The 27140-nt window shown below is 43.6% G+C and overlaps 1 protein-coding gene across 3 annotated transcripts in view; it reads right to left on the bottom strand.

The window, feature by feature from the left end:
* LOC148008701 (pseudouridine-5'-phosphate glycosidase-like) overlaps positions 1-27140 on the bottom strand; it is a 187079-nt gene that overhangs the window by 18614 nt on the left and 141325 nt on the right. Inside the window, exons 11-14 of one of the 3 annotated variants that reach the window (XR_015689971.1) lie at positions 17130-17250; positions 2562-2647; positions 2421-2481; positions 2155-2292 (exon numbers count right to left, since the gene is read on the bottom strand). Coding sequence is in view for 2 of the 3 variants with exons in the window: in XM_087674054.1 (XP_087530180.1) it covers positions 2277-2292; positions 2421-2481; positions 2562-2647; positions 17130-17250 (284 nt within the window). In the remaining variant the exon portion in view is untranslated. Of the gene's footprint in view, positions 1-1974; positions 2293-2420; positions 2482-2561; positions 2648-17129; positions 17251-27140 lie in introns of those variants that run through there. The other 2 variants (XM_087674054.1, XM_087674055.1) reach the window with 2 other exon arrangements.

Below are 27140 nucleotides of genomic sequence, written 5' to 3'. Positions count from 1 at the left end.
CTCCAACAGGGCTCCACCTAGCCACATGTATCCCTAGGTGAAGTCCGACAACCTCTCCCTCCTGTGAAAGGCAGGGTCTCTCTAGGCATCGCGTACTCTAATTGCCAACAAGAAGACCTCCCATGCCTCCTGCTCCTCCCCAACCATGCCCTGGTAGTTTCTGCCTCTGCCCTGTTGGTCCTCCAGAGCCTCTAGATTGTTAAAGTCTCCTCCAACGATCCAAGAGTTCACCTCTAGGAGTCCATCTGCGGTCTCCACCCAGAACCTGCTACGTGCCCTAACCTCCGCAGGGGCATAGACATTGAGGACTCCAAGGCAGTCCCCAATATCCAATCTCACCCATAGAACCCTCCCTGCCACTATTGTCCTGTGGTCTCGTACACAAGCAGTGAGACTTGGGCCAATAGAGGTGCAAACGCCTCCACTCCTGCCGTGGGCACCTATGGCATGCTCCTTGTAAGTGTGCGAGCTGCCCGGAAGCACCTTCCCTACCCGCTGGGCTTGGGTACTCTATCGCCAGGCCGAGGAAAAGAAGGGTGACCGGGTGCCGGAGAAACCTGTCGTGGAGTGCAAATGCCTCCACAGTAAAGCCACTGTACCAAGAGACCATATATATGACCCCCTTCGTGGACGCATATGGTGAATTGGCAAGTAACTCGCGAGCTGCGTCCGCTGAACTGAGCCGGACCATGAAGATCCCTTGGCCCATTAGGACCACTTCCATGATTTGCACTGTGCCGATGCGCAGCGTGGAGTGAAGCCAGTCTCGAAGTTGTGGGCCCTGGCTGGGGAATGTTCTACTACCTGACCTAAATCTATTTACCTCTTCTTTCTCAAATTTACCTTCAAAATGGCATGTAGTTGATGCATTGACCTGCTATTTTAGCCACGGTCTAGCTAAATCTCCTCCAGATCTTTGTCATAGCCCCAAGATTAGCCTCTTCTCCAAGTGCAATGCCTATAAGTACCTGTCATGTGGCTCTTGTACCTATTGTCCAAGATATAATGGTGGAAAAATAGAAAAAATATGTCTGAAAATATGAAAATCAAATGGATATAAAACCTAAGCTCTGATACCACTAGTCAAGAAGAGGGTTGAGAGGTGAGAAAAATGATAGCAGAAAAGAGAGAAAACTAGAAAGATAGGAAAGAAGAGAGAGAAGCCATGGAAGCTGTGAGCAAGAAGGTGAGATGAGAGACAATAATTGTATTATCATCAAAAAGTTCTGAAAATTACACGTCATTATATTTTAGTAAGAGATTGTTATTGATTCCTTGTCACACTGACATAGGTATAAAAGGTGTGAGATATGTAATTTTTGGGACTTTTTAACAATAATACAATTATTATCTCTCATCTCACCTCCTTGGTCACAGCTTCCATGGCTTCTCTCTCTTCTTTCCTATCTTTCTAGTAAAAAAGGCCATGATACATAATGTACCCCCCAAGTGGAAGAGAGCTTACAGCTAGTGCTCAGGCTTGGATCTAAAGGGGACATCCTTCTCAAGATCATCATGACTAACAAAGATAGGACTTTCAATTTCATGGCAGACGAGGATAGTCACCTCAAGAGTAGACTTCTTGGATCCAAAGGGACATCCTTCTTAGAATCATGATGACTAACAAAGATAGGACTTTCAATTTCAGGGCAGGAGGATGGTCACCTTAAGAGAGGACTTGGATCAGGCAAAGTTCATAGTATCCATCCAAATCCAACTACCTACTTGATAGATGGGTGGAGACACTAGGCCTATCAGACCAGACCCCTTGCTAGCAGGACATTAACAACCATTCATTGCCCTAATCTCCTCCTACAAGAGTAAAACCCTTGGTCAGTCTTGGGAATTTCACCTTTGAATGAATTTCCAAAACCATACCAAGGTGAAATTAAATCCATATAGCTATATAACATACTTCTGAGCAGATCATTTGGGCACACAACGAAATCAATATTGCACTCAGATATATGTACCAAGCAGTGACGCAAGAACTTGCCTACAATTTCAAAAATGATTTGCTCTCTTTATCTGATACAGAACCCTTAGAACAACATGTTTTTCTTTTTAATGCCATCGATAAAGTATTAAAGAACACAAACCCCCTTCTCCCCCTTCAAATAGTTCAGATCAAATAATCAAGATTCATTATGGCACCTTTTCACCATCAGCATGTGATATCTCGTCCTTGGGGAAAGTCTGTGAAGTAAACATATCCTCCCAAGTATATATCAGACCAACATTAGTCCATGTCTTTAATATATCCATAGTCGTATATTTTATGGGTTTTGTAATCTGCAGAAACAAATACAAAGAATTTGCTTTTTTCCAGAGAAAATCATAAGTATTTGCAATGGCATTCAGATGACATACTTGAAAAAGCTTTTCTGTGCATACCCAAAAAACATGCCATTACCATTTACCTGCTCAAAGCAACTGATACTTGTGCTCCCACCCTTGCATTAGACTTAACCAGCTCTATGTCTGTTGTTGAGTTAAGAAATATCCTATGTGTCCATCTTTAAATATTTTGGTCTCATGAACCTGGAACATTGTAAGGATACTTGCAGCAAGCGAGGCTCCACCAGTAATTTCATTGACTCTTTTGAGTAAAAAGGGGGTGATTGTGCTTCCACTAATCTTTTGCTTCCTATGAAAGTAATCATGCACAGAACACAAAAAGTGTTTTAGAGACAATTTCTCTAGTGATGGGAAAATAGTGAAAATGTAAGTCCCAAAATTTGTAGAAACAACTGGATAAGATATGGATTCATGTCCATAATCATTCATGTCATGACTTTTGCCCATGAGTACATAGACATGAATGCCAACCCATCTGAGAACAAGACTAAAGCAGTTGAACTAGCACATTTACTCCAGTGTTTCTTTCTGTTCTCATTTCACTCGAGTTTCATTTCTGTTCTAGATTATTAAACATGAGTTTGTATCAGCACTAAAAGGGTCCCACGAGAGTTAGAGGTTTCCAATAGCTGCTTGTAGGCACTAATATCTGAGCAAAAATATCTGAAACTGGTGTTCTAGAATCCAGTTACATTTCAAAACCTACCAGCAGCAAAATGAAACTCTTCATCAATGTACAAAGGGGATAGTCCCCAAAGCAACAATCATCCAAAGACCTTGTTAGAAACAGCAGTAAAACACACCCATGTAAGACACTTGCACATCATCAAATAGCACTAACATGGATGGATTTTTGAATTGAGTGTAAGCCAGCATCACACATACACACAAACGATCTTTCTGTGGTGGAAAACTGATGTTAAATATCAAAGTACAATGGCCTCCCACAGTCTTCATCATGAGTATTCACTTAGAAGTCAGCATCCCAAAACATCAAAAGCTTTCGTTTCAATGGAGTGTGGAGACCTGGGAAGCTGATAGTCTGCCAGAGTTGCAGCCCACCCTGTAAGAAGTATTGATGTCTTACTTTGACACAGCCAGCCATGCGAGGGAATTGCTCCCGCACTGCTAATTCTTGCAGTAGTCAAGATACCTACTGTTGATTTATGGATTTTTGCCGTTCGGATGCAACTTCAACAACCAGAGTCCAGGACCAAGAAGGTAGAGGCTCGAATTTTTAGGCTGTTGCAATCAAAAAGCAAGAGGCCCAAGAGGCCTTCCTTTTCACTATGGGGGCAAGGGATGCTTCAACACTGGAGAGACCCAAAATCCCACAAAAGGGATGGTTCTTTGGAGCATTCTTGGGGCTGCAGGCGACTGGGAGGCAATCTTCTCAAGTGGATTTACAGGTTCTACATGTAGGATACTAGGCTAGTTCTCAGAAAAGGTGGATCGGTCAGTTAACAAGCACTACTATCTTGGACCATGCCCCATCCTAATCCATTGTGTGCCCTTATATCCACCTTAGACTCTCACTCTCCATTCCCTGATTACAAATAGATGTGCAAGTCCTTTGCTAGAGATTGGCATCAACTGTCATGGATTACCAAGGAGATGACTCAGACTGTTGGATAGCGCACGATTGAAGAGTAAGCCTATGACTGCCTACCACTAGCCCATGGCTGAGTAGACTCTAGCCCATGACTAAGTAGGCTCTAGCCCACATGTGTGGCTGGTAACTGCATCTAGGGATCAAAAAACAAGCTACAGATTAAAAGATCATTCGTCTAACTGCTCATGTCACTCTCCGCATCAGAATTAGAATGATACTAACTACCACTAGAGGAATAGGTTCACCAATTCCTCTCACATGCACCCGATGAGCAATCCTAAAGCACGTTGCAAAAATAACATAAGTTTATACTCAAAACCATAGTTGTCAAGTACAAAAGGTATGATTCGATAAAATACAATACTAAATGGTACCTTAAGATTTTATAAGGTACGGTACAATATTAGTACGAAAAAAAATCATCTTAGATATTTTGGACTAAAGATGATAGAATAAATATGTAAAGTCTCAATAGCAATGCTATTAGAGTATACAAGATGATTGCTTGAGAGTAACATGCCAAAACCTTTATGGTATATGCCTCATACACAATAAGCACAATACACAAGTTACAAGCACATACATGGAATTGACTTTACACACACACACACACACAAAGGCTTGAGAGAAAAGGAGGGTGTGAGAGGCAGAGAGAGGCTTTTACCTTTTTCTTTTTTTTCTTTTGGGGGTGGGGGGGGAAGTTTCTTTTTTTTTAAATACGAAATCATTCTAATACATACCATACTATACAAATTGTATGGTATGGATCAGTCCGTACTATGTACAGAGACAACCCTGCCTAGTTTGGCATCTAACCTAAGCGAGAATATGTAACTTGACTTTTTGGAGGGGAAATTCATAGTCAAAGGACTTCCAACAAAATAGGGGGTTCACCAACAACTCCCTCTTCCAGCATACAACATAAGCAAAATCTATGCCCCTTTGGTCATGGACCTAATAAGCTCTTGGAGAAGGCACCATTATATTCTTCCCCCAATAAAGAAAGAGGGAGACTTGAAGGTAGCTCACAAGAGTACAACAAAACCCATAGATGGGCCCTTTCATCCACTCCCACCTCTTTTCGCTTGTATAGAGAATGTCATCTTTCTTTGGAGTGGATTCCAAAACGTCACTACAAGATAGAAGTAAGAGATATGGCTTAAAGGGAAATACACACACGGTGAACCATGAATGGTCACATTGGTGTTTTTTTTTTTTTTTAGGGGGGCGCCAACGGCAGGGGGAGGGAAAAGGGGAGGTGAGAGAGAGAGAGAGAGAGAGAGAGTGTGTGTGTGTGTGTGTATGTGTGTGTGTGTGTGGAGATAATTTGAAAGAGGTATGAAAATTTAAAAGAAGAGCCTCCAATAAGCATGAAAACTTAAAAATAAGTGTCTTAGTGCTTAGCATGATTTTACAGTCTACCCATCCAAGACACTAATGCTCCAATATCCACAATTGTCTCCACTATAAGGTGATAGAGATCTAGAGTAGACCCCTCCATACCCATGATACAAAGCACTTTGTACAATTGAGTGACGGTGGTGACTATAGCCCTCACTTCAAACCTAAATTCCTCCTTCAAGCAAAGTTGTTGAATGGTCCTTGCTTCTTGTTGACTTGATACAGACTACCCTTCAAGCCATTCCTTGAACTCCGTGGGGACCACCACCTTTTGAAGTTTGTTCTGGATATCAAAGAGATGCTAGAGAAAAAATCACATTACTGCAAGTTGTGTCTAGAAAAAACCACATTGCTGCAAGTTGTGTCTTCATTGGCTTCTTGGACTTCAAGTCTAAGGCCAAGCGATAATGGGAAGCACTCAATTATTGCCATTGATGAAGCCAACGATCTTACAAGCATCATCCACAATCCTCTTTACCCACTATAATATGCCTATATCTTCCATGAGAAGATCTAGGCAATGAATGGTGTACATGTGTCCATACTATGGATGGAAACTCGGCCTCAAGTCTCCATCTCATAGATGCACAATTCCAAGCATTGTCTGTGTGACCACTTGGATTATGTTTTGCAAACCAAGCTACATTGACATAGAATAAATATTGAAAGTGAACAAATCCTTCAAATGATTTATCTGCATCCTCATCGTTATATTTAAGAACTTTACTTCCAATATGGTTTGCTTAACATGGCGATTTATGAATGAGCCCATGGTTCTCCTTCCCCTCACATTGGTGTCCACCAGCCAAAAGAAATTGGTACCACGTGGAAAATAAAGAAGAATGTTAATAATCTCTCTTCTTGCAATCGCTCCATCCATCAAATAGAATGGAGCAACCATACATGGCCCAACAGGCACGCACAGGCTCAAGGGATTTGTTGATTCTTTCATCTCTTCTCATTGACCTTCTTTGTACACACATCATGCTATGCCACTCCATACGATCCCTCGCAATTTCCAATAGTGCAACAATTTTCATCATCTTCTTCCATGGGTCCACTTGCAAGATACGAAAAGAGAGATTGCACTTAATGATAATGGATGTAATCTCTATTTCTCTTCTCATTGTCTATCTTTGAGAGAGAAGAGAGGACCAAATAGACCACCCAATGCTCCTTGGATTCCAGCCTTCTCCACACTATTAAAAAAGCTCCCCCACTCCATCCTCACACACCAAACAAGCAAGCCTTTAGCCTTCTAAAGTTCTCTATACCCTCTTCTAATTGTCAACCTCTTGTAAGCAAGCTCTACCCCCCCCCCCGCTCACCCAAAAGAATAAACCTCCCTCTCTCTCTCTTTCTTCTTTTTGTAATAGGTAATCGTATTAATTACAAAAAAAGTACAAGATTGCATGATTACAAGATGCAAGATGGCTCTGGGCATGGCACTAGGCCATTGTGCATAAACTCACTTTACAGAAGATCAAATAACTAAAAAAGTACAAAAGTCATGGCAAAGAAGCAGGCAAGATTGTCGTATCCCAAGGAGCCAAATCCTCCCTAGGGAGAAGATCAACATGCTACACAAGATCTAATTGCTACTGTAGATAGACCCTTGAGTTTGACTGTGTCCCTGGATGCTTGCAGCAGAGTCAAAGACAAAAGCATTCGGGGTGATCCAATTCCACTAACAGCCCCAAAATCTAAAAAATTTGAGCATGACCCTCATATGTGGCTGCACCATGGTGGGATATTTGGCCCTGGCAAAAACCCAATTGGAAGGGCACAGTGATAGACCAACAACCGCTTGCCAAATATTTGTCAAAAGAGCTTGAATTTTCCTAGCCAAAGAGGGCAGGAAATAAATCTATGATGCAAAGATTCCACGCTGGTTGTACAAAAAAAAGCAATTGCCAATTGAGATTCAGCACTTAGAAAGGGCCGAAGCAAGGGGAAGCCCACCAATGATCACTCTCCAAAGAAAGAACTTCCATTTGAACCCGGTCTTGTTTAGCCATCCTTCCATCACTGTCATTTTCCACCCAGCCTTTGATTTATGCATACCCCAAAATCGCATTGGCTTCAGTAACTAGCCAATGCTTGTCCTTAATCAAGAGGTGATACACCCGGTTAGCTGAAGCCTTTTGAAGACAAAGATGACTAGGAAGATCCCAATCTTGCCACCCAAGGGCAATCCAAGTCAAGTGTAGGAAAGGTTAAATAGATTGCATCAACCTTTCAATTTGGCCCCATAAGTCGCCGTATCCACAAGGAATCCGGAAATGTTTCCTTGCCATGTACGGAAAGACATCAACCCCCCACGGCTCATCAAAGTGCCATCCGCAACAAAAGACAAACCAAGACGTGTTGTCCTCCTATTTCCCATCTCAAGAGAGCAGCCACAACACCGCCAACAATTCCAACTGAAATAATTTGCCTCCAAACGACCCTTTGTAGGATGCCAACAGGCCTTCTCAAGAACAAGCCTCCAAGAAGAAACCAAATGATTTACCAAGATGGAGGAGTGTGGAAAAGTGAGTATTTGGGCTAAGAACATGCCACCATGATGCATGTATGTTGGTGTTACCATGTACAATACCTCGGTCTTCTAGAAAAAAGAGGACTATAAAGACCCAAGGATGATGATCACTACGCATTGCTCTAAAGAGTGACCAACGAAGGGGCACCATATGGGTATGTACATCCAAAATCGCCCCGCCACCCATGCTTTTCGGGGTGCAAACATGGCTCCAAGAAATCCAAGAGATACCTACATGCAAGGAGTCCTTTTTCCAAGAAGCGGTGTTCCAAGGTGGAAGCGGTAAAAAGTAGGTAAACGTGGGTAGCATGATGGCTTGGGGTCCTTTTAGGTGTACATAAAAGGGCCACCCCTATGTTTTCCAATAGATAAATTTTGCCTCCATCTTTTCGGAGATCCATTCCAACAAGTATTTTGACTAAACATCAACACTTAAAGGATGTAGAATTGATTAGTGAGGCCATCCCAACCAAGGATTTTATCCATGGGTAAGTGCAATAAGACATCCATGACCTCATCTTCATTAACGTCACTTTCCAATGCAACCTGTATGTGAGATGAAAGGTGGTCCCAAACCAAATCATAAAAAGCCGAACGGGCTATAGAAACATGCTCAGAGGGGTGCTGGGCTACTCCAAGAGCTCCATAAAATAGTCACGACACATGCAAACAATGGACTGCAGATCTATAATGATGTGCCCATCGGTATGATGTAGTCTAACCATATTCTAACAAGCACAGGAAGGATGTAGACCCTAAAAGAATTTATGAGACTCACAACAAACGTCTTGCATATTGTCAATCGAATATTTTAGTTTAGACTGTTAATAAGATCTCAATTGGAATTGGTGGATAAGATCAACCAACAACATAGACATCAAGAACAAGAATGTATCATATGGGGATTGAAGAAACAATGAACACACAAAGGCTGATAGTTCCTCTATTGCCTGTCAACACTGTTTGCAAAGGCATGCATAATGGATACCATATTGTTGAGCGACCCTTTGTACATTACCAATCAATTGCTCAAAGGAGTAAGCTTCTATTGATGCAAAATCAGACACGAATCGGTCAAGCAGTTGCCCCATATAACCATTGAAAACAAGGTGCTTCAAATAAGATGAATTGAAGAGCAATGGAGGCTTACCCAAAAACTATGCAAAAGGAACCATTGACTGTGCAAGCATCTCAAACTACACATGAAAATGCTCCGACATACCATAGCTTTGCAAGACTTGCATGTTCAAGATCTCTAGCATGAAGGCATCATCATGCATGACATAGATACGATCTAATCTAGACCATGTATTGATGTGTTCTGCTGAGTGAAATTTGAATCCCATATCCGATGGGCAGAGCCAAAACCAAAGATCTTGTTTAAGAACATTTAGAGCAAGCGCCTGCCAAACACGAGTCTCACAAGCATCCATCACCAAATGCTCAGAGGTAGAGCATTAGTACACATATTGAAATCTCCCATCAACAAACCTAGTCTACCAAGTGCCAAGCACGCTGCAAGTCTGTTCCACAAACCAGCTCTACACACCAGATCATTCAGGGCATATAGACCCACCAAGCATAGGACCCCATGCTAGCGATTCAAGAGTTCCCTCATCAAGAAAATCAACCAGCACTGCAAATGAGTTTAACCTATGACTTGCCGAATTTGAGGTAGAGGGATCTTCTTTCTTTTTTGAGGCAGACCTTTGATAACAACGATCCCATGGCGTAATCACCTTACCCCGTGTGTCCAAGGCAAGTCTCGATGGATCTTTAAAACAGTCTGCAGAACCTTTTACTACAGAAGATATCCGAGGGGCAAAAGGGGCCATGTCATTATTTGGACGTGGCATGGGGGGCATATCTTCTCATCGAACATAGGTACATAGAAAGTCCTGGGCAGGACCAAGCATAGCAGCTGAAAGTCAACAGTACACTTCTTGCTTCTTTTAGGGCATACATCCACCCAGCTTTGATCTGGGTGATCCAAAGACTAATATCCTCATTAATAGCCGGGGCACTCCCAGCTCCTAGAGCTACAAGTTTTTCTGGGCATTCGACCATAAGATGTCCCAACTGCCCACAAGAGAAAGTGTGCCAGTAAAAGTGCTCCATTTCAAATGAAAATGCAATGATGGCATGCCATGGTAAATCAGCCACAACCAATTAGGCCTCTTGCAATAGGTATTCCATAACATACACATGTGATTACGATTGGTGGCCCTTAAACTAGGAGGCACCAAGACTGTAGCAATGGCTGCCATAGCTTCCTTTAGCAAAGGCCAATACACGAAAAGGCAATCTTTCACTTCTACCAACACTGGGCACCCCTATTGAAGCAAGCGCTGACAATCAGCCAACAGTCGCCAAGGCACGGCATGAATGAGTGGACGATCAAAAAACAAAGACACCTTGGCTAGGAGATTATCACGAAGTGTGGCTGACTTTAACATTACTTCATAAAAGCCCCGTACTGCCACAAAAATCTCTTCCACACAATCACCCAACATAAGGGAATTCAACTAGTGGCAGATCAAAGAAAGCACCAAAATTCGGCTTGTAAAGAAAAGGATAACCCCTTCATAAAATGACAAAATGAATGCCAAACTGTCTTTGTATCCACAGCAACTTCCAAAACATCATCCTAATCCTCGATACACAAGGTCTCTTGATTGTGTTGGACATAATCTCCGACTAACGTATCAACAAACTCCAGCAAGTGTTCCCACTCAAAATCTTGTGATTCCTAGCGGTGGTAGATGTGACCTGTGCATAGCAGCACGGCTGGTAATCATATCATTTGGCAGATGTTCCTCATGGTCTTCCACCAAAGCATCAAAAGCATGTTTGCCACATTTGACTGGTAGTTGCACATCAGGACCAGGATGAACTTTGAACAGGGGACCACCATCTCGGTACATGGAACCATTTCTTCCCCCTCTTCGGCATCCGAATCAGGCCCCAAAGCCTCCACCACCTGATCGATAAAAGTGGTGTTCAATTCAGACATGATTACTGTAGCAGCAAAGTACATGCATTATATTCACCAAATCATCTGACTGATTTCTGATCTGTGATCTGATCTGATCTGAGATTTGCTCTGTTCAGCTCCAAAATATGCGCTCTGCTCTGCTTCTCTGTTCTGCTCTAACTAAGATCTGCTCCTGCAATCTGCAAAACTGCGCTCTTCGGAAATCCAAAATCTGTTCTGTTCTCTTCTCTTCTGTTTCCGCCGTTTCCCAACCCCCCCCCCTTCCCCCTCATCAGGAACTGCAAAATCCTCAATGCAGCCTTCCAATGAACTGGCTCGGGTTCACTCATGAACCTTGCAAGCAAACCTACAAGAAAACACATATCAATCCGAGTATTAAGAAGCTATATCAAGGACCCAATCAAGTGCCTTTAGCACATAGCATCTACTGCCAATGAATTCGCATGGGGCATAGCCTTCCAATTCGGATCCATATGAGTAGAAATAGCCTTACACTCCTCCATCTCCCTTGCACATACAACTATTGGGAGATGAAAATTCCCCTCTGAGTCTACCAAATCTCATGACCTAGAAAGAAGTGGAGAAGCCCATATCCCTCATCTTGAACATCTCTATGTAGTGCCTCCTCTATCTACTTGACCTTCTAGGCATGGTCACCTGTCAAAATGAGATCATCCACATAAAGCATGAACAACTCATGCCCTCTGGCTAAGGTGTGCACATACAACTAGGGATCAGCATAAGAATTCCAATACCCTAACTTCCCTTGGAGGAATGAGTCGATCTTCTCATTCCAAGCGCTTAGAGCCTGTGTAAGGAATGCAAACTTCACATCAAGCTAATAAACTGGACATCTCCTATAGCTTGCTAAGGTAAGAACAGCCCTAATGGTAGCCATCTAAGCTATAGATGCAAAGATATCATGGAGATCTACCCCTCTCCGTTGCCCAAATCCTTTCGCAACGAGCCACACGTTTTGCTTATCCAAATTGCCACCACTATGGTAGTTGGTCTTACAGACCCAGTTGACTCCAATCACCTTCCTATGAACGAGGCAAAAGATCCCAAGTACCATTCCGCTTAATCGCATCCAACTATTGGTCCATATCCTTCTTCCAATGTTGTGATTGCGAAGCGTCCTTCATGGAGGTGGCTTCCCTATCATGGATGGCATGAGACATCAAACAATAGTTAGTATAACCAAGCTCAGTGGAGTGTTCCTGATTTTTCTGAGATCGTCGTGGGCCATCTTGTGGTGCCACTCCTCAAGAACTCCCTCCATTCTTGCATCATAGAGTGTATTACGTGCCCAACAAGGAGGAGGCCAATACTCCCTTGCTCTACCTTTGCCAAAGTCTTTGAAATGTCAACCAATGTCAACTCAACAAGTGAATCCAATAGTGAAGCAATCTACTCCTCCATTGATAGTGGAGTCTCAAGGGGCATAAGTTCCAAAGACACTTGCTCAGGTGCCCAACAAGATGGGATGGCCAACACCCCCCTCTGTAGCTGGAAACTCCACAAACGGAACATCTCGACTCTTGTATACCCCCTGTGAAATCGGATCATAAAGCTTATATCCCTAGGACTACAAGCTATAACCTGCAAACACTTGTCTTTTGGAAGCCGACTCAAACTTGTTCCTCTGTTTCTTTTGAATATGAACATAGGCATCAAACACAAATACCCTGAAATAAGAGACATTTGTCTTTTGACCAAAATAAGGCCCAAAAGGTACCATACCAACCACAATCAATGTAGGTGACTGATTAAGGATGTGGATAGCGCTAGCTACTACTTCGGGCTATAGACACTAAGCTGTGTGCCAACACTCCATCATAGTCCATGCCATCTCGATCATACTGTGATTCTTCCACTCCAATATGTCATTGGCCTAAGGTGTGTTTGTGTTGGCAAACTCTTGGTAAATGCCATAATCTTCACAAAACCTACCTAGCTCCTTGGAGGCAAACTCCCCTCCTTTGTCGAAACACAAGGTCTTAGAGTTTCCTACTAGACCTATTCTCCTCGAAGATCATCCAATCCTCAAAGTGTGAAAATGCTTTAGACTTCAACTCCAAGAAGTAGACCCATGTCATCCTATTAAAATCATCAACAATTAGCATAAAGTATAAACTCCCCTTAAAGGACTCCATCCAGACTGATCCACGTAATATCCATTGAAACAAGCTCCACCAACTTCTTAGCCCTACGAGAAGCCTTGTTGGGGATTGCATCTCTATGCTACTTGCCACAAATACAAGACACACATGGCGGGTGGCTCACCCCAATCTCAAGCAATCAACGCACAAGCTGCCTTTTCAAAGGTACTCGTAGTTGAGGTGGCTGAATTAAGCATGCCATAGCTTGGTCTGAGTCTGTGAAAAAAGAAGAGAAGTAAAGGTTGCTGAAGTCCACATCTTATAGACTCCATTCTCCTCATGACCTTCACGAAGAGCTTGTAGAGAATTTCCATCAAGAATGTGGAAAGAGTCCTTATCAAACTAGACCATAAGGCCAAGAGCACAAATCTTGCTCATAGAAAGATGATAACCTAAAATCGACACATAGAGAACTGATGATGTGTGGGCACACACCTTGCCCATCCAAAATCAACTACATATCACATTTTCCCTTTATAGGAACCAAATAACTATCACCAACAAGAATTTACCCATGCATCAAACGCATACGAGCAATACCATCTATAGAAGGAGTCATGTGGCAAGAAGCACCACTATCCACAATCCACTCACATGGCTGGGGAGCCATCATCACTACATCAAAGGCTACCGGAGGAGCATCCACAATCACCTCCAAGGGGAGAAAGGCGACCGATGAAGGAGCAATTACCACTCCAGAGTCCTTCGTAGATTTCTCCTTCTTGGTGTCCTTCTCCTTGTCAAATCAATCCTTCTTCCAATGACCCATCTTGCCACAAATGTGACAAGTAGACTCTGTGGCTTTAGCTTGCTTGGTCTTCTCACCCTTCTTCAAATGCTCAATGTGAGCTATCATGGCCAAATTGCAAGAGAGTAATTAGGAGCAAATCCAGACACCTTCAGTCCCCCCTACAAATAGCAAAGCCTTCGTCATGGAAGTCTTTCCTACTACAAGAGTTGAAAAAAGTTTAAGTAGAGCTGGCCGCAATGAAGCAAGAAATGATCAAGAAGGAAGAGCATATTAAAGAATTGCAAGAACAGTTGCAAAGCCTGAAGAAGGAACAACAGAAAGCAAAGGAGGATCCCACAACAGAGTCATTGCAAGTAGAATTGGCTAACGAGATACTAAAAGTGAACTCATCTAATTCAACATATTTTGTACAGAGCTCAAGTTAGTAATCAAGGAGAACAAGAGGATTGAAAGTAATAAGAGAGAAATAAAGATTGGTGGTCTCGTTTGATTTAACAAACTTGTGTATAGAAGTTATGTTAGTAATCAAGGACTCACGAGAGTAAGAGGATTGAAAGTAATAAGAGAAAAATAAGGATTGGTGGTCTCCCCCCACGCTAGCATAGGAAGAATCTTGCTCCAAATTTGAAGCAAGATTTCATCCTAGAAACAAATGTCCTGCGAGCAAAGTTAAGCAAGGTCGTCCCTTTCATAGATTTGGAAGAGTCCATCAGCATTATCCCCTAAAGTCAAAGAAGTGCGAAGGAATGGCAATTGGGCAATATATTGAGGAGAAAAACCGGTCATCAGGGAGTTCCACACCCCACTTGCCCAAAAGTAAATGTAACTTACATGGAATTTCGCTTCCCTCTTATCAATAATAGATCCTGACGTAATTAAAGGTCTTATGATTCATAAGAGCCATAGTTGCCTCCGTATGACGTACGGCACCGTCTGCACGGTACGAATTCGTACGTTAAAACGGATCTATTTGGGCCACCTAGCCTACGCATCCTCAATCTTGCGTCCCGCATTTCATGCTTGCCCGCATCCCGCGTTTCCCACGTTTCCTACACTCTTTTTTTTTGGGGGGGGAGGAGGGAGAAAGCCATGCACTCCCCCCCCCCCCCCCCCTCAAAAGCCCTCTTTGGATGCCTTCCAACTAGCAGCCCTCTCTTTGACCGTTGACCCCTCTCTTTTTGACTGTTTGAACTTTGACCCTTCTCTCATCTACAAAAGATGCTCCTCTCCTCCATGCTTCCACACCAAGTTTCAACCATTGAGTCTTGACTCTTCAATCTTCACTCGTGAGTCATGACATGTAATGAATCATGATTTCAATCATATGACATGAAGACTCAATGTTTTGTATGAAATTTAGGTACATGTTGTTGTAGGCATTGATATATTTACATACCCACATAATATTGTATTTATTTTAGTTTACAATCAGAAACTATGTTTCCCCGTTTCTTAAATTTGGCACAAACTCCGAAACTCCAGTTTTTCCCATTTCCGTTTCCCCCCTTTCCAAAACTCCCCCGTACTAAATTATGGATGGAGAGATAGACTTGGTACATGTCAATTGGTACATGTCAAAACCAACGACCAAGTCGTAGATATCTTTATTAAAGCATTAGGTGAAGATAAGTTTAAGTACTTTAGAAGTGCACTTGGGGTATTGTATTTGCAAGCTCATTTTGAGCTTGAGGGATAGTGTTGAGAAATAAGACATAGACTAACTCATATCCTATGTATACATAAATAAAGTAGAAGCTGAGTGTGAAGTGACTAAAAGGTTAAAAGATGTCTATCACTTTTGAAGATATTTTGAGTGTAGTCAGTTGACAAAGAGAGAAGGAGAAGAATGAAGACAAAGAAGCACAAAAAGTCTTGAGCCTCCATATCTTGTGCCATTCCTCCTTCCGTTGCACATCCCCTTCTATTTTGTTCAGAAACTTGCAGTGGATGGCTGGTTGGCACCGATGCTGCAACATGGAGTTTGCCAATGTTGCCATACCAATCCTTGGAGACCCAAAGAATTGACTAACATATTACTTAGGGAGATTTCAATTGGCAATTAGTCACCACAGGGCAACATCTACCCTGTGCTACAGAGATGCAGGACACGATCTTAATCAAAGAACCTAGTTCGCACAATGGTAGAAGTGGATGCCTTGTCCAACCTCCCAGTTTTGGAGCCCTCAGCATTCCACTATGAGGCATGGGAGCTGATTGGGAACCTCACAGGGTGGCATGTCTAGAAGGCCCATAGCTGATTCTTCACTAGAAAGAGCCCTTCAGTATACACGACCTTGGCACTTTGGCTTATGCCACCTTTGGCAAAGCTTTGGTCTGACATTTCTGGCACCGTCAAGGGCTTCAGAAATTGCTCACATCTAAGGTTACCACGGCATATTCTTCACACTGTGGGGTGGTCTCCCTAGGTGGTGCTACAATCCCATGCTTTGGCTTCCTTTTCACACCTCCCCAGACTGCATTGAGAGGTCTTCTACTGAAATGATGTAGATTTCTGCTCCACTGTTGACCAAAGATTAACTTTTTGCACTAAGCCCCAAAACATTCTGAACCTGCTGCCCTACTTTCTGATCACTAAATATCTTTCCTGAAGGTAAAAGGAATCTTATATGTCCATGGAAGGCCTGCAGGTAATGACAACTCTGCTGAAAATCATCCAAGAGGGCACCACACACATATTACACTTCAAGGGAAGATCTTTATAGAGTTTATGCCTGCATATGTGTTCTTTTTTAGAAAAATAGAAAATTTCTGCAAACTCCATAGAAAAAGAGGATCAGCAACGCACAACACATGCATGCAAACTCCCACAAAAACTGACAGAGCCGATTGGTGAGCAGAGAAACTGGCAAGACGAGAAAACAGCAGCAGAAACAAAGGACAAAAAAGAAGTGAGAAGATAGACGAGAGAGCAGGACAGCAAAAGGAAGAGGGTGAACAATCAAGCACAGTAGAAGAGCAGATTCAGGTCGCGCAAGGCAGGAACTGACCACAATTGTCAAATAGAATCCAAGATCTGAAATGAGCATGTCAAGCCAATCATTTAGGCCTGAACAGCAGGCTTGCTAACCTGGGAAGACATGCTGGCATAGCAGAAAAATGATAGCTGCAGAAACAATGCTCCATCCTCCTCCTCCATCCACACCACCCCTCATTTATCTCACATTGTGCCATGTGCAGGCACACATGCGCACGCATGACACTGTTTTGGTGATACTTTATGTTACTGGTGGAGAAACCTCAGAGCACACAAATACATTCACTTAGATTGAAATAAAGATAGAAAGATATACAATGCTTCTTGCAAAGAACTACTGATTGCTGACTCAATCGGCTTGGCAGCTGCTTCATGTTCTTCCGGGATTGGCACCCCAATGAGTAGTCCACTCTGTAAGTCCAAACAAGAGTTTGCACCTATTCAGCATGTCGTCCAAGAAAACAAGTTAGATGAAAGTCAAAAGTAGTGTGAGACTGACATGATAACATCAGTTTTTGACACTTTTTAATCATACATTCAATGCAGTACAGATGATTATATGTACAACAGGCCAGTCAGGAAAGAGGTAAGAATTTCAATGCCAAAAAAAACATTGTTAAACACCATCACTAATTTTTCTTCCTCTAAAAGTATACCACCTTTAGGTGCTTGTCATTGTTGATCCAATTGCCATCTTGTCTATCTCCTTTCTGATTCCAATAAATGTTATCTAATACCCACGACCTCACATGTGGCATGTCTTCATGATTGTTTAGTAAGGGCGTGCATGTGACATCTTTTTCCATTGACAAACATGAACGGTCTTTCATGATCTGCCTAAGGTGCATCAATAATAGTGTTAGAGCACAGATCTATCCTTTGAAACTTCCATGGAAGGTGTTTGCAAGGTGATCACCAAAGTCTTGCAGTCTGGACCTCTGTTTCTCATGATAGAAAATTTCACAACTGATCATGTTTGTAGGTGACTAGGGCTCTCACCATCCCCACCTTTCGTGGCAGCAGGAAGCCGCATTTGCAGCAGATTTTGGACCTGCCCTCAAAGTGGCATGCACCTTCATGCAATTGCCAAATGATCTAACATGATTGACATGTTCTGCACACACATGGAGGCAGCACTGCTGCATCTTTGCTGGCAGCAAAGGCTAAATTATTCTCTCTCTGTTTTGTGAAGTTTTCTGCTAATTCCCTCCACTTACAGTCTAGTTCTCCCAGCCAATAGTGCACATCAATGAGAATATCTTCCTTTTGGAGATCTTCACTTTTTTTCTGCTGCAATTTCATCAAAAGGCTTCTCCTTCTGTGCCGGTCAAGCTGACTGGAGATAAATTATGAGACCAGTCCATTAAAGCTATCACATAGATGCATTCACATTGAGAGTTCATCAAAAGTACCATTTCACTCCTGAATGAAGATGATCGTGTTGCACTGTCAAAGTTTCATGCTGCAAAACCGCCCAGCCCCTTTGGAATTATTTGAAGGATAGGTAGACTGAAATGGATAACATTCACCATTACTAGCTCGAGGAGAAACTTGTGAGCTTCAAGTTGGAAGGACCCAATGTCATGCAAAAGGTGTCGAAATCATTCATGCATTTAGGATCACCACCAATGTACGACCCAAAGTTACCAAAATTTCATCATGTCACCAAAGAGATTATTGTTCCTATTCTCTTGAAGTCATGGGGGTTCTTATTTCTTCTAGTGTTGCAGTTGAGGACTCTTGTGAGCTTCAAGCTGGAAGGACCCAATGTCATGCAACAAATGTCGAAATCATTCATGCATTTAAGATCACCACCAATGTACAACCCAAAGCTACCAAAATTTCATCATGTCACAAAAGAGATTATTGTTCCTACCCCCTTGAAGTCATGGGGGTTCTTATTTCTTCTAGGTTGCAGTTGAGGACTCTGTAAGTAGCAGCAGGATGGCAGCTGCAACAACAACAAATCAGTTGATCAAGGAGCCTCTATTATACAAGAAACTATCAGCACATGGATGAGGAGGCGGATTTTGACACCCCCATGCTTTGAAGAGGGCCTATCATGGTAGATAAGCTAATGGTGGATGGTGGACAGGCTCCTCAACGAGCCTCATGGTGGATGTGGGGGACTGCGGTCCTGCCAGGCGGGACCGGGGGGGGGGGATTGCTCGCCCTCCTGCTCCTTGCTGCCAAGGCTATGTCTGAGGAGCTGGCTGCGGCCCCTCTTGCCATCTCCCTCTCTATCGTCTCTGAACCTGTGTGAAGCTGTTAGCATCCACTCGGCAGTGATGCGGGTGGTGGATGTGGGGGACTACGATCTTGCCGGGCGGGACAGGCAGGGGCGGCTGCAGAGTACTCTGCCGGGGGGGCGTCGTTCGCCCTCCTACTCCCTGCTGCCGAGGCTATGTCTGAGGAGCTGGCTGCGGCCCCTCTTGCCATCTCCCTCTCTATCGTCTCTGGACCCGTGTGAAGCTATCAACATCCACCTGCGGGCTTGTTGTTGAAGCCGCCTTAGCTCCGAAACGCGTGCAGTCTGCTACCTGGTGCCCAAAGTTATGGCAACGCAAGCAGTGCCTTGGTTGCCCAGTCACAATGGCCTGCTACCTAAAGGAGTGACCTCTTGCCTCAATCTCCAGGAACTTTGGTATACTCTTTGTGTCTTTCACGGCCACTCGTACCTTTGGGACTCTTGCAACTGTCACTGCATCCGCAAAGGAGGCAGGAAGAACTGTGCCAAAGAGCCATCCAAAGTCCTCCACTAACTAGCGGTACTCTACCGCCAGTCCGGGGAAAAGTAGGGTAATTGGATGTCTGAGAAATCTATTATGGAGTGCAAATGTCTCCACTGTGAAGCCACTATACTAGGGAACCATGTAAATGACCCCCTTCATGGAGGCATAGGGTGAGCTCTCCACTAACTCACGCATTGCATCCACACAAGTGAGTCGAACCATGAAGATCAATTGCCCGCATGAAGACTACCTCCATGATCTGCGTTGTGCCAATGCACAACGTGGAGTGGAGCCAATCCCGCAGCTCGGCCCTCGATGAGGAATGTCCAATAACCTGACCAAAGATCGTTGTTTCTTTCAATTCCACCTCTGTAGCACGGACGGCTAAGAGTTGTTTCTCCAAGAGAATGATGCGCAAGGTATTTGATTGGGGGACACTCGCAGAATGCGCCGACGTCTGACCAAAGGTTTCCATTGTGCGTCCCTACTAAGAAACATGGCGATCATACTGCTGAAACTGCCGCCGGGGGGGGTTTCTGTTTTGTCTTCTTAGGATAATGGAAGCATTGGTCGCCACGAGAGATGTTTCCAAATTAGAGTCGCGCAGGTGAGGGGCTTGGAGCTGCCGATTGAATGGGACGGGGAACCACATGAGAGTGGGGGGTTGGGCGACCGATTGGGGAAGTGCAGAGGGGGAAGAATGGGCAAAAAGAAAAAAAGAAAAGAAAAGCGTCTAGTTGGGTGTCCCGTTTGGTGTCGAGATACAGCGCAGGATTGGGAAAGAGCTGGCGTCAAAGCGGATCCCGGGTGGAGGGGGGGAATGAGCGGAATGGATTACTAGCAGAGCTAGAGCGGAGACCAGGGCAGGATGGGTTGACGGGCGTAGGCAGCTTCAATTCGTGCCACTGTGGGATGGCACGATAGGTTGGCTGGGGGGGAGAGGTACAGTGCTTCGCGGAGGGGGGGGACGGGGAAAACAAGCAGACGAATCGTTGGGTAGCGCTGCAACAAGTTGCCGAACAAGACAAGGGTAGCAGGGGACGCGGTGGCAGTCAGCGGTGACGGGCGACGGAGTTTTTGCGAGAGATACTACTTTATGTTTCAAAAAATATATATATCAACCTTGTCTACTGCCCTATCACCAGTAATATGGCAGACATCTTCACCAAAGCTCTTCCTTGTGACAAATTTGAAGTATTTTGCAATGCTTTAAATTTGATCTCCTTTGGTGGCAGATGATCCTTGTACTCTTGATCACTCTTCACTCCAAGGGAGTTTGTTGGGTATTTCACTTACGCCTCACTTACACCTACGCTCACATAGGAGTGTCGGTGATCAATAGGACACGGGCACTTTTTACTCTCAGTATGAGAAGTTTTTTCCCCCAGACTTATGGTCTTATTTTGTATGTGCTTATGTCACACACTTACGTGCACTTATCGTGTTTGGGTGTGAACACCCCCTACAACCCTAAGGTTTAAGGGTTGTACCTTGTACTTTCAATTTACACTCTTTCAATCTATTGCATTGGGTGTCGTGTTTCACTCTCACACTGTCTACTAATTTTTGTGCTGAGCTTTGATTCTGTCTCCATCTCACAAAGACTTAGCAAGATCAACACTAGATCTCAGGTAAGCTTTTCTTTTAGCTTGTTAGAAGCTGCAATTTCTTTTTCAACCTATCTAAATAGGCTTCTACCACCAAAATGAGAAATGAACTTATGAACTTAATGATTTAATTAAACTTCGTGAAGATTTGTAATTAAAATGAATTTTAATACGAGTATCCCTAGCTCTTAGCATCGTGACCATTGCACAAGCAATGAAGGATTTGAGACTCCGGCATGTGGTGGCGGACATGCAATAGACAAGTGTGCGGACCAAGTAATACTTTGCGGGTGCAACGTGAAACTTTTATTAAATTGAAAGTTTGAACCTTAGAATTGAGTTACATTGAAAGTTTCGCCTAGTAAGCAGCTCATTTAGAGCACTTAAGTTATTAAGCAAGCCCTGAGCTAAAGTTTCACCAAGTGAACAGCTCACTTATGATTAATGACTAAGTCATTAACTGACCCTTGATAAAAAATGTGATATGAGTAAGAAGCAACTCGTTACTTATCTATCTTGGCTATTAGGAGCTTCTTCTCTTTCATTTGGAAAAACCCAAGTTTGGAGACAGCCACTTTTCTCTTTCTTGCTGGAAAAAATTGCATATTTTAACCATGGAATGAGCTTAATCCATAGATGATGGAGTTTGGACAACCAACAGTTTTTCTTCTCTTAGAATAGGGATTTCACTGGGCAGCCTTGTAACTCTATATATATTAAGGTATGTTGCTCTTTTTGAGCTAAATATCAGAAAAACAAGTTATGATAGTACTATGGAATGAGATCATTTCTCCTTCTTCGAGATCTAAAGCCTAGTGCACTTTCTAGGCAATTTTTTTACGAAGAAAGTGACATTCTCATAATTTTATCACAAGAAACCCCCCATATGTGAGGGGAACAACATGGGACTACATGGAGACTATGCATGAGAGTTATTTCAACAAATGCTCCATAAAATTGGGTTCAAATGCTTGCTATCATTTTAAGGATTTGGCAAGCCGAAAAGTTCATTCCTAATTTCGAACACTCTACAAGTGGGTGGACGCTAGCACTAAAGATGTAAAGGCCACTATGCATCCGTGGATTGGTTATGTCGCAAGAAATCCGTGAAATATAGCCATTTGTAACCAATTCCAAGCATATTTCAATAATTAAAGAAATACTGAAAGAGGCGCCAAGCTTTGGGATCAATGTGTAATGCAAGAGCACTCTAGCTCTAATTGTGTGTGGAGTTTTCTTGTTGAGGTTAATATTAAGCTCAATCAAGTATAGTTATGGGAAACAAGGAAATGAAAAGAGAAACGGAAACGGAAAAATTTTGGAGTTTCGGAGAGTTTCTAGTAACTAAAGGGATTAAAAATGCAAAAACAAAAATGGAAACAAAACCGAAAATAATAAAACAATAAGAATGTGGTGTTTCGGGGCATTTCCAGTAACAATGCAATTAAGTGTTTCCTAAATGAGGTTTACTATCCTTTGGATTTCCAAAGGCCCATTTCAGCTTCTCTTCTTCTACAAAGCATGTGACGTACATGTGACCTCTGGCAACCACCTAAGTGTGCTGGAGATACAGGGGTGTAGTATAAAGAAATGCTCAAGTATCAAAGATAACACAAGTGTACAACAAAACACAAAGTGATAATGGAAGAAGATAGAGGTGAAGAGCGACTGAGAAACAATCAATATTCAAGAATGAATAATGAATGAATATGATGCTTGATGCAATAAACACACTATGCAAAAGTGAATACGTAACCTCTAACTCCCTTGTCCCAAAAATGGAACGGGACAAAAATGAACTGAAGAGTGTGTTGCGCTCATAACGGATCCTAAATTGTAGCAAACAACTCCAGAAGACATACAACAGGCAGAAGAGGGACAGGTTATGTAGGTAGCAAATATATACTGAAAATAGATGCTTGCAACTGTAAGGGTGCGCAACAAAAAGAGCAAAGTGAACACGAAGAGAAGGAGACAAAGAGAGAATGCAAGAGAGAGAAGAAATAATGTGACTGCAATGGCTGAAGGTACAAGGCTGCAACATTCAGCCCCAACATGCAGCTCTACGCGTCAATGTGGGCACCAAAGAGTAGTAGGGGATGAGAGAATGAGGAGTATTAGCTGATCACGAAGGATCAATGATGGATAATGAAAGTGGGTGGGCAAGCCACCTATATATAGGCAAAAAAGTAGCAAAACCCTAAATATGGTTAAACCCCAAAAACATAGCCAAAAGTGCACAAAAAGAAAAACACTAATATGCCCTCCATCTAAAGTGTCTAAAACACATAAAATGACAAGTAAATATAATGTCAGAGCTCCTAATGTCCTCATTTGACTCAAAATAAGGCTCACATGCAAGAGATAACCACACAAGACACGCATGATTGCTAACACTCCCTCTTAGATCCTAGATGTGGTGGAAGGCCAAAGGAGATGCAAATCCGAGGATGGCAACAAGAGTGTCAATGCTGATGGAGTCCATCAATGAAGAAAGCCAACCAAGGAGCAAGACCCCCTCTCCATATAAACAACCGATCAAATGGAAGGGCAATGGAATGGAAAGGTCTTAAATGGATCACTCCAGAAAACTCCAACCGGGGATGGGTGAGCCAAGCCTCTAACACAACTATGAGACGATAGTGACGAACTATCGAAGGTGCCATAAGCTACATAGAAATACCAGGGACCAAGGTCCAAGCAGTGGGGGATGGTAACTCGATGATGAAAAAAAGGAGTAGCCGCATAAAAGAAAGGCCCAAAGTAGAGTGGAAACCCTGAAGAAACTCCTCACAATCATGGAAAGTCCCCCTCTAAAACACAAAAAAGGACAAGAAATCCACAGTAGCATCACTAGTATCGTCCCCCAATGAAAGGGATGGGAGGCGCAAGGGAACCACCAGAGGAGGTGGTGGGGGATGGTATCGAACCTATGGAATAAATTATGCACAATTGGAACCAAGTGCGGTGATAGAAATCTACCTCGGAGGGCCCTACACAATGGAATGGGAACGGAGCATAAATAGTCCCCCTCTCTTGCAAACCTGTCACATAAGTGGCCCTGTAGAAGAATCCTCAACAAAGGCAACCGGCTCGATATAGTAAATGCAAGTTCCGAGTCTAGGAAGGCCAAAAACTAAGAGAAGAGAGAAGCCCAAGTCAAGAAAATGTACGGCCCCACAAACAAAGCTCAATGGATGGTTAGACAATAGAGGCAAGGTGCCACCACCATTAATAGGCATTGAAGAGATCTCACCAGCAATGACCATACCCTCTGATAGATAGAGATCCTATAACAAAACACCTCAGGGGTCATATGACTCGATGCACCACTCTCAATGAGCCAAGGCCGCTCAAAAGATGAGACAGTCGAAGAAGGCTCTGCCACCTAAGAAATGTGTAGAAACATGGACTCAACGGGAATAGTGGATGACGAAGTAGAGCAAGACAAAGGCCCGATGTAGATCCACCCTTCACTAGCGGAAGAAGCTTAGGGTATATCCTCCCATTCTTCTCCTCAAAGTGCAAGGTCGTCCCACAATGAGCAAACGTGGGATATCCTCTACGCTTCCCCACAAAATTTGTATCAGAGTATTCTCCAAAGAAATTTCCGTACCAAGGGATGAAAGCTCATCCCGAATCTCCTCCATCTTGTGGATGTGATCCCTCATCGTAGGATCTGCAACAAAAAGCTATTGTAGCTTCAACTCAAGAGATGATCAATGCCCAAATGTCTAGATCTAAAACAAAGATGCCAATCTCCTCCAAATCTCTATAGTGGTGCGGATATGTCTAACATGCGCAAGCACTAAATCTCTACAACTCAAAAGGAGAAAAGAGAAAGCTCAGGTATTCAACTGACCCCATAAAGCTACCGAATCCGTAGTCACACAATCATGAGGATCCATGGTAGGTCATGGTGTAGAGACTATAACAAAATCCCAAAGGTCACAATCCACGAGCAAACACTCCATGTAGAACGACCATAGAGGATAGTTTCTCCCATCCAGCTTGTCAGATGTGGATAGAGAGGGTAGGACAAGCACCTACTCAAGAGATGCCATCAATGCAAGTCGGGGACTAGAAGCCCCAAAAGAATATAACAAGAAAGAGAAATAGGATGGTGGTCGGTAGTCTGAACAATCCCGAACCAGACCACCCCCCATAGCATACACATCAACCATATCTATCCTTCAACAAATACCTGCAAGAAAACAGAGAAGATGCTGCAACCGGGGTGTCCTCCACCTATACGGGGTCGATCAACCTATGGATCAAAAAAAACTGATGGAGACGGGGAGTATCCAAGGTAGGAAGCGATGACTAGATGCCATGAAAGTATGCTGACGAAAAACACAGGCTATAAGCTCTACAGATGATGATATCAGCACCCAAAAGGGGTTCCCCGCCCAAATAGAGATGGATCCAGTATATGCAGCAGAAAAGGGAGTCTACCCAGCAGATAAAAAAGCCACCCAGTCTATAAAAAAAAGGTGCCACACAGGTTAGGAAAAGACCCACAGCAGGAAAATGCAGCAATCACCGAAGATGACTAGCACAAACACAGGTCTGACAGCCTGGAATCAGGTCGCCCTGTTAGATATGATCAATGCCCCACCCTCATTAGGTGCTACCAATGATCCATGGTGCTCAAAGTTGTAAGGCCCCCATTATGAGGAGAAGCCAAATGTGAGCCCGGACATTGGTTGAGTCCTGACTTGTATATCAGATGAGGTCTATGTGACCGGATGGCAAAAAAAAGGTGACTGTTGTGGGTCTAATCTTTGGGTTAGACGGAGTGGTTAAGCTGGTAGCAACTCGAGGCACATTGCATTGAGTTGCGTGGTAAGGGAGTTAAAAGGGGCCCCTATTGTGGGGTCCGGGGGCCGCGGAAGCGGCCCCTGGCTGGGGGGTCCCAGGGGGGCCAGCGGCCCCCCTGGCGGGGGTCCGGGGGCAGCGCCCCCGGCCCGATGGTAAAGGGAATATTCCCTGGAATATTCCCTGGCCGACTAGTGGAGGCTCATATGGTAGGTCGGTCAGCAGGCCGACCTAACGACCTTCGCGGGCTATAAAAGCTAAACCCCTTCGCAGCCATCTGACACTTATCTTTCACCCAGTCAGAGTTGTTGTTCCAGCTAGCCTTAAGCTCTTCACCTATCTTCTGTCTAGATCGCCATCTAAGCTTCATTCATTGGAAGCGCACGGGTGGACAGAGCCATCTTTGTATCAGTTGTTTGGAGTTAAAGAATTTTACTGATTCTCCTCTTATCTGTTGTGTACTCTCTATCTCTTTCTCAGATTCTGTTCGCTGCGCCGTGTAATATTTTTACATGGTATCAGAGCCCAGGGGGCTCTAGAGATCGGAGAGCGTGCAAGAGGCAAAGGCTTCAACAGCAAAGAGAAACGATGTCGACTCCGGGAAGCAGTTCTGGCGCATCCGGAAGCGGTGCAGGAGGTGGTGCTGCTGTACCGGCTATTCAAACACTGAGGATTCGTCCACCAACCTTCAGCGAAGGCAAGTTAGATGGTACAAACTACACCTTGTGGAAGTTCAAAATTACTACTATCCTTGATTCTTATGAGCTTCTGGAGACTGTGCTGGGGACTGACGCAGAACCACAGCCTACCCCCGACCCATCAAATCCTAGTGTGATGATTCCTCCGAATGCAGATCTTCTACGAGCTTGGAAACGAAGGAATGCAGATGCATTGTGTGCCTTAGTTACAAGCTGTTCTGACAGTGTTTTGACTCTGATTCAGCATACAACCAAAGCGTCGGAGGCTTGGAATGTACTAAGGAGTCAGTATGAAACACGAAACCAAACAAGGATTCAAAACTTGGAGAATCAACTAGCAGCGGAGAAGTTTGCTGAAGGAGAGACGGTTGAAGCATTCATCACTCGGATTAAGAATCTACGCGACCAGATGGCTGGCGCTGGGATACAAAAGACTAGCGAAGAGCTAGCTCGGAGGTGTCTTCGGATTTGT

This window comes from Lygodium microphyllum, unplaced genomic scaffold (genome assembly GCF_053477565.2).
Source record: "Lygodium microphyllum isolate KBCC unplaced genomic scaffold, Lygodium_microphyllum_v1.1.10 scaffold_78, whole genome shotgun sequence".
NCBI lineage: Eukaryota > Viridiplantae > Streptophyta > Polypodiopsida > Schizaeales > Lygodiaceae > Lygodium > Lygodium microphyllum.
The sequence above is the reverse complement of the archived record's forward strand: the minus strand, read 5'-3'. Positions and strand labels throughout refer to the sequence as shown.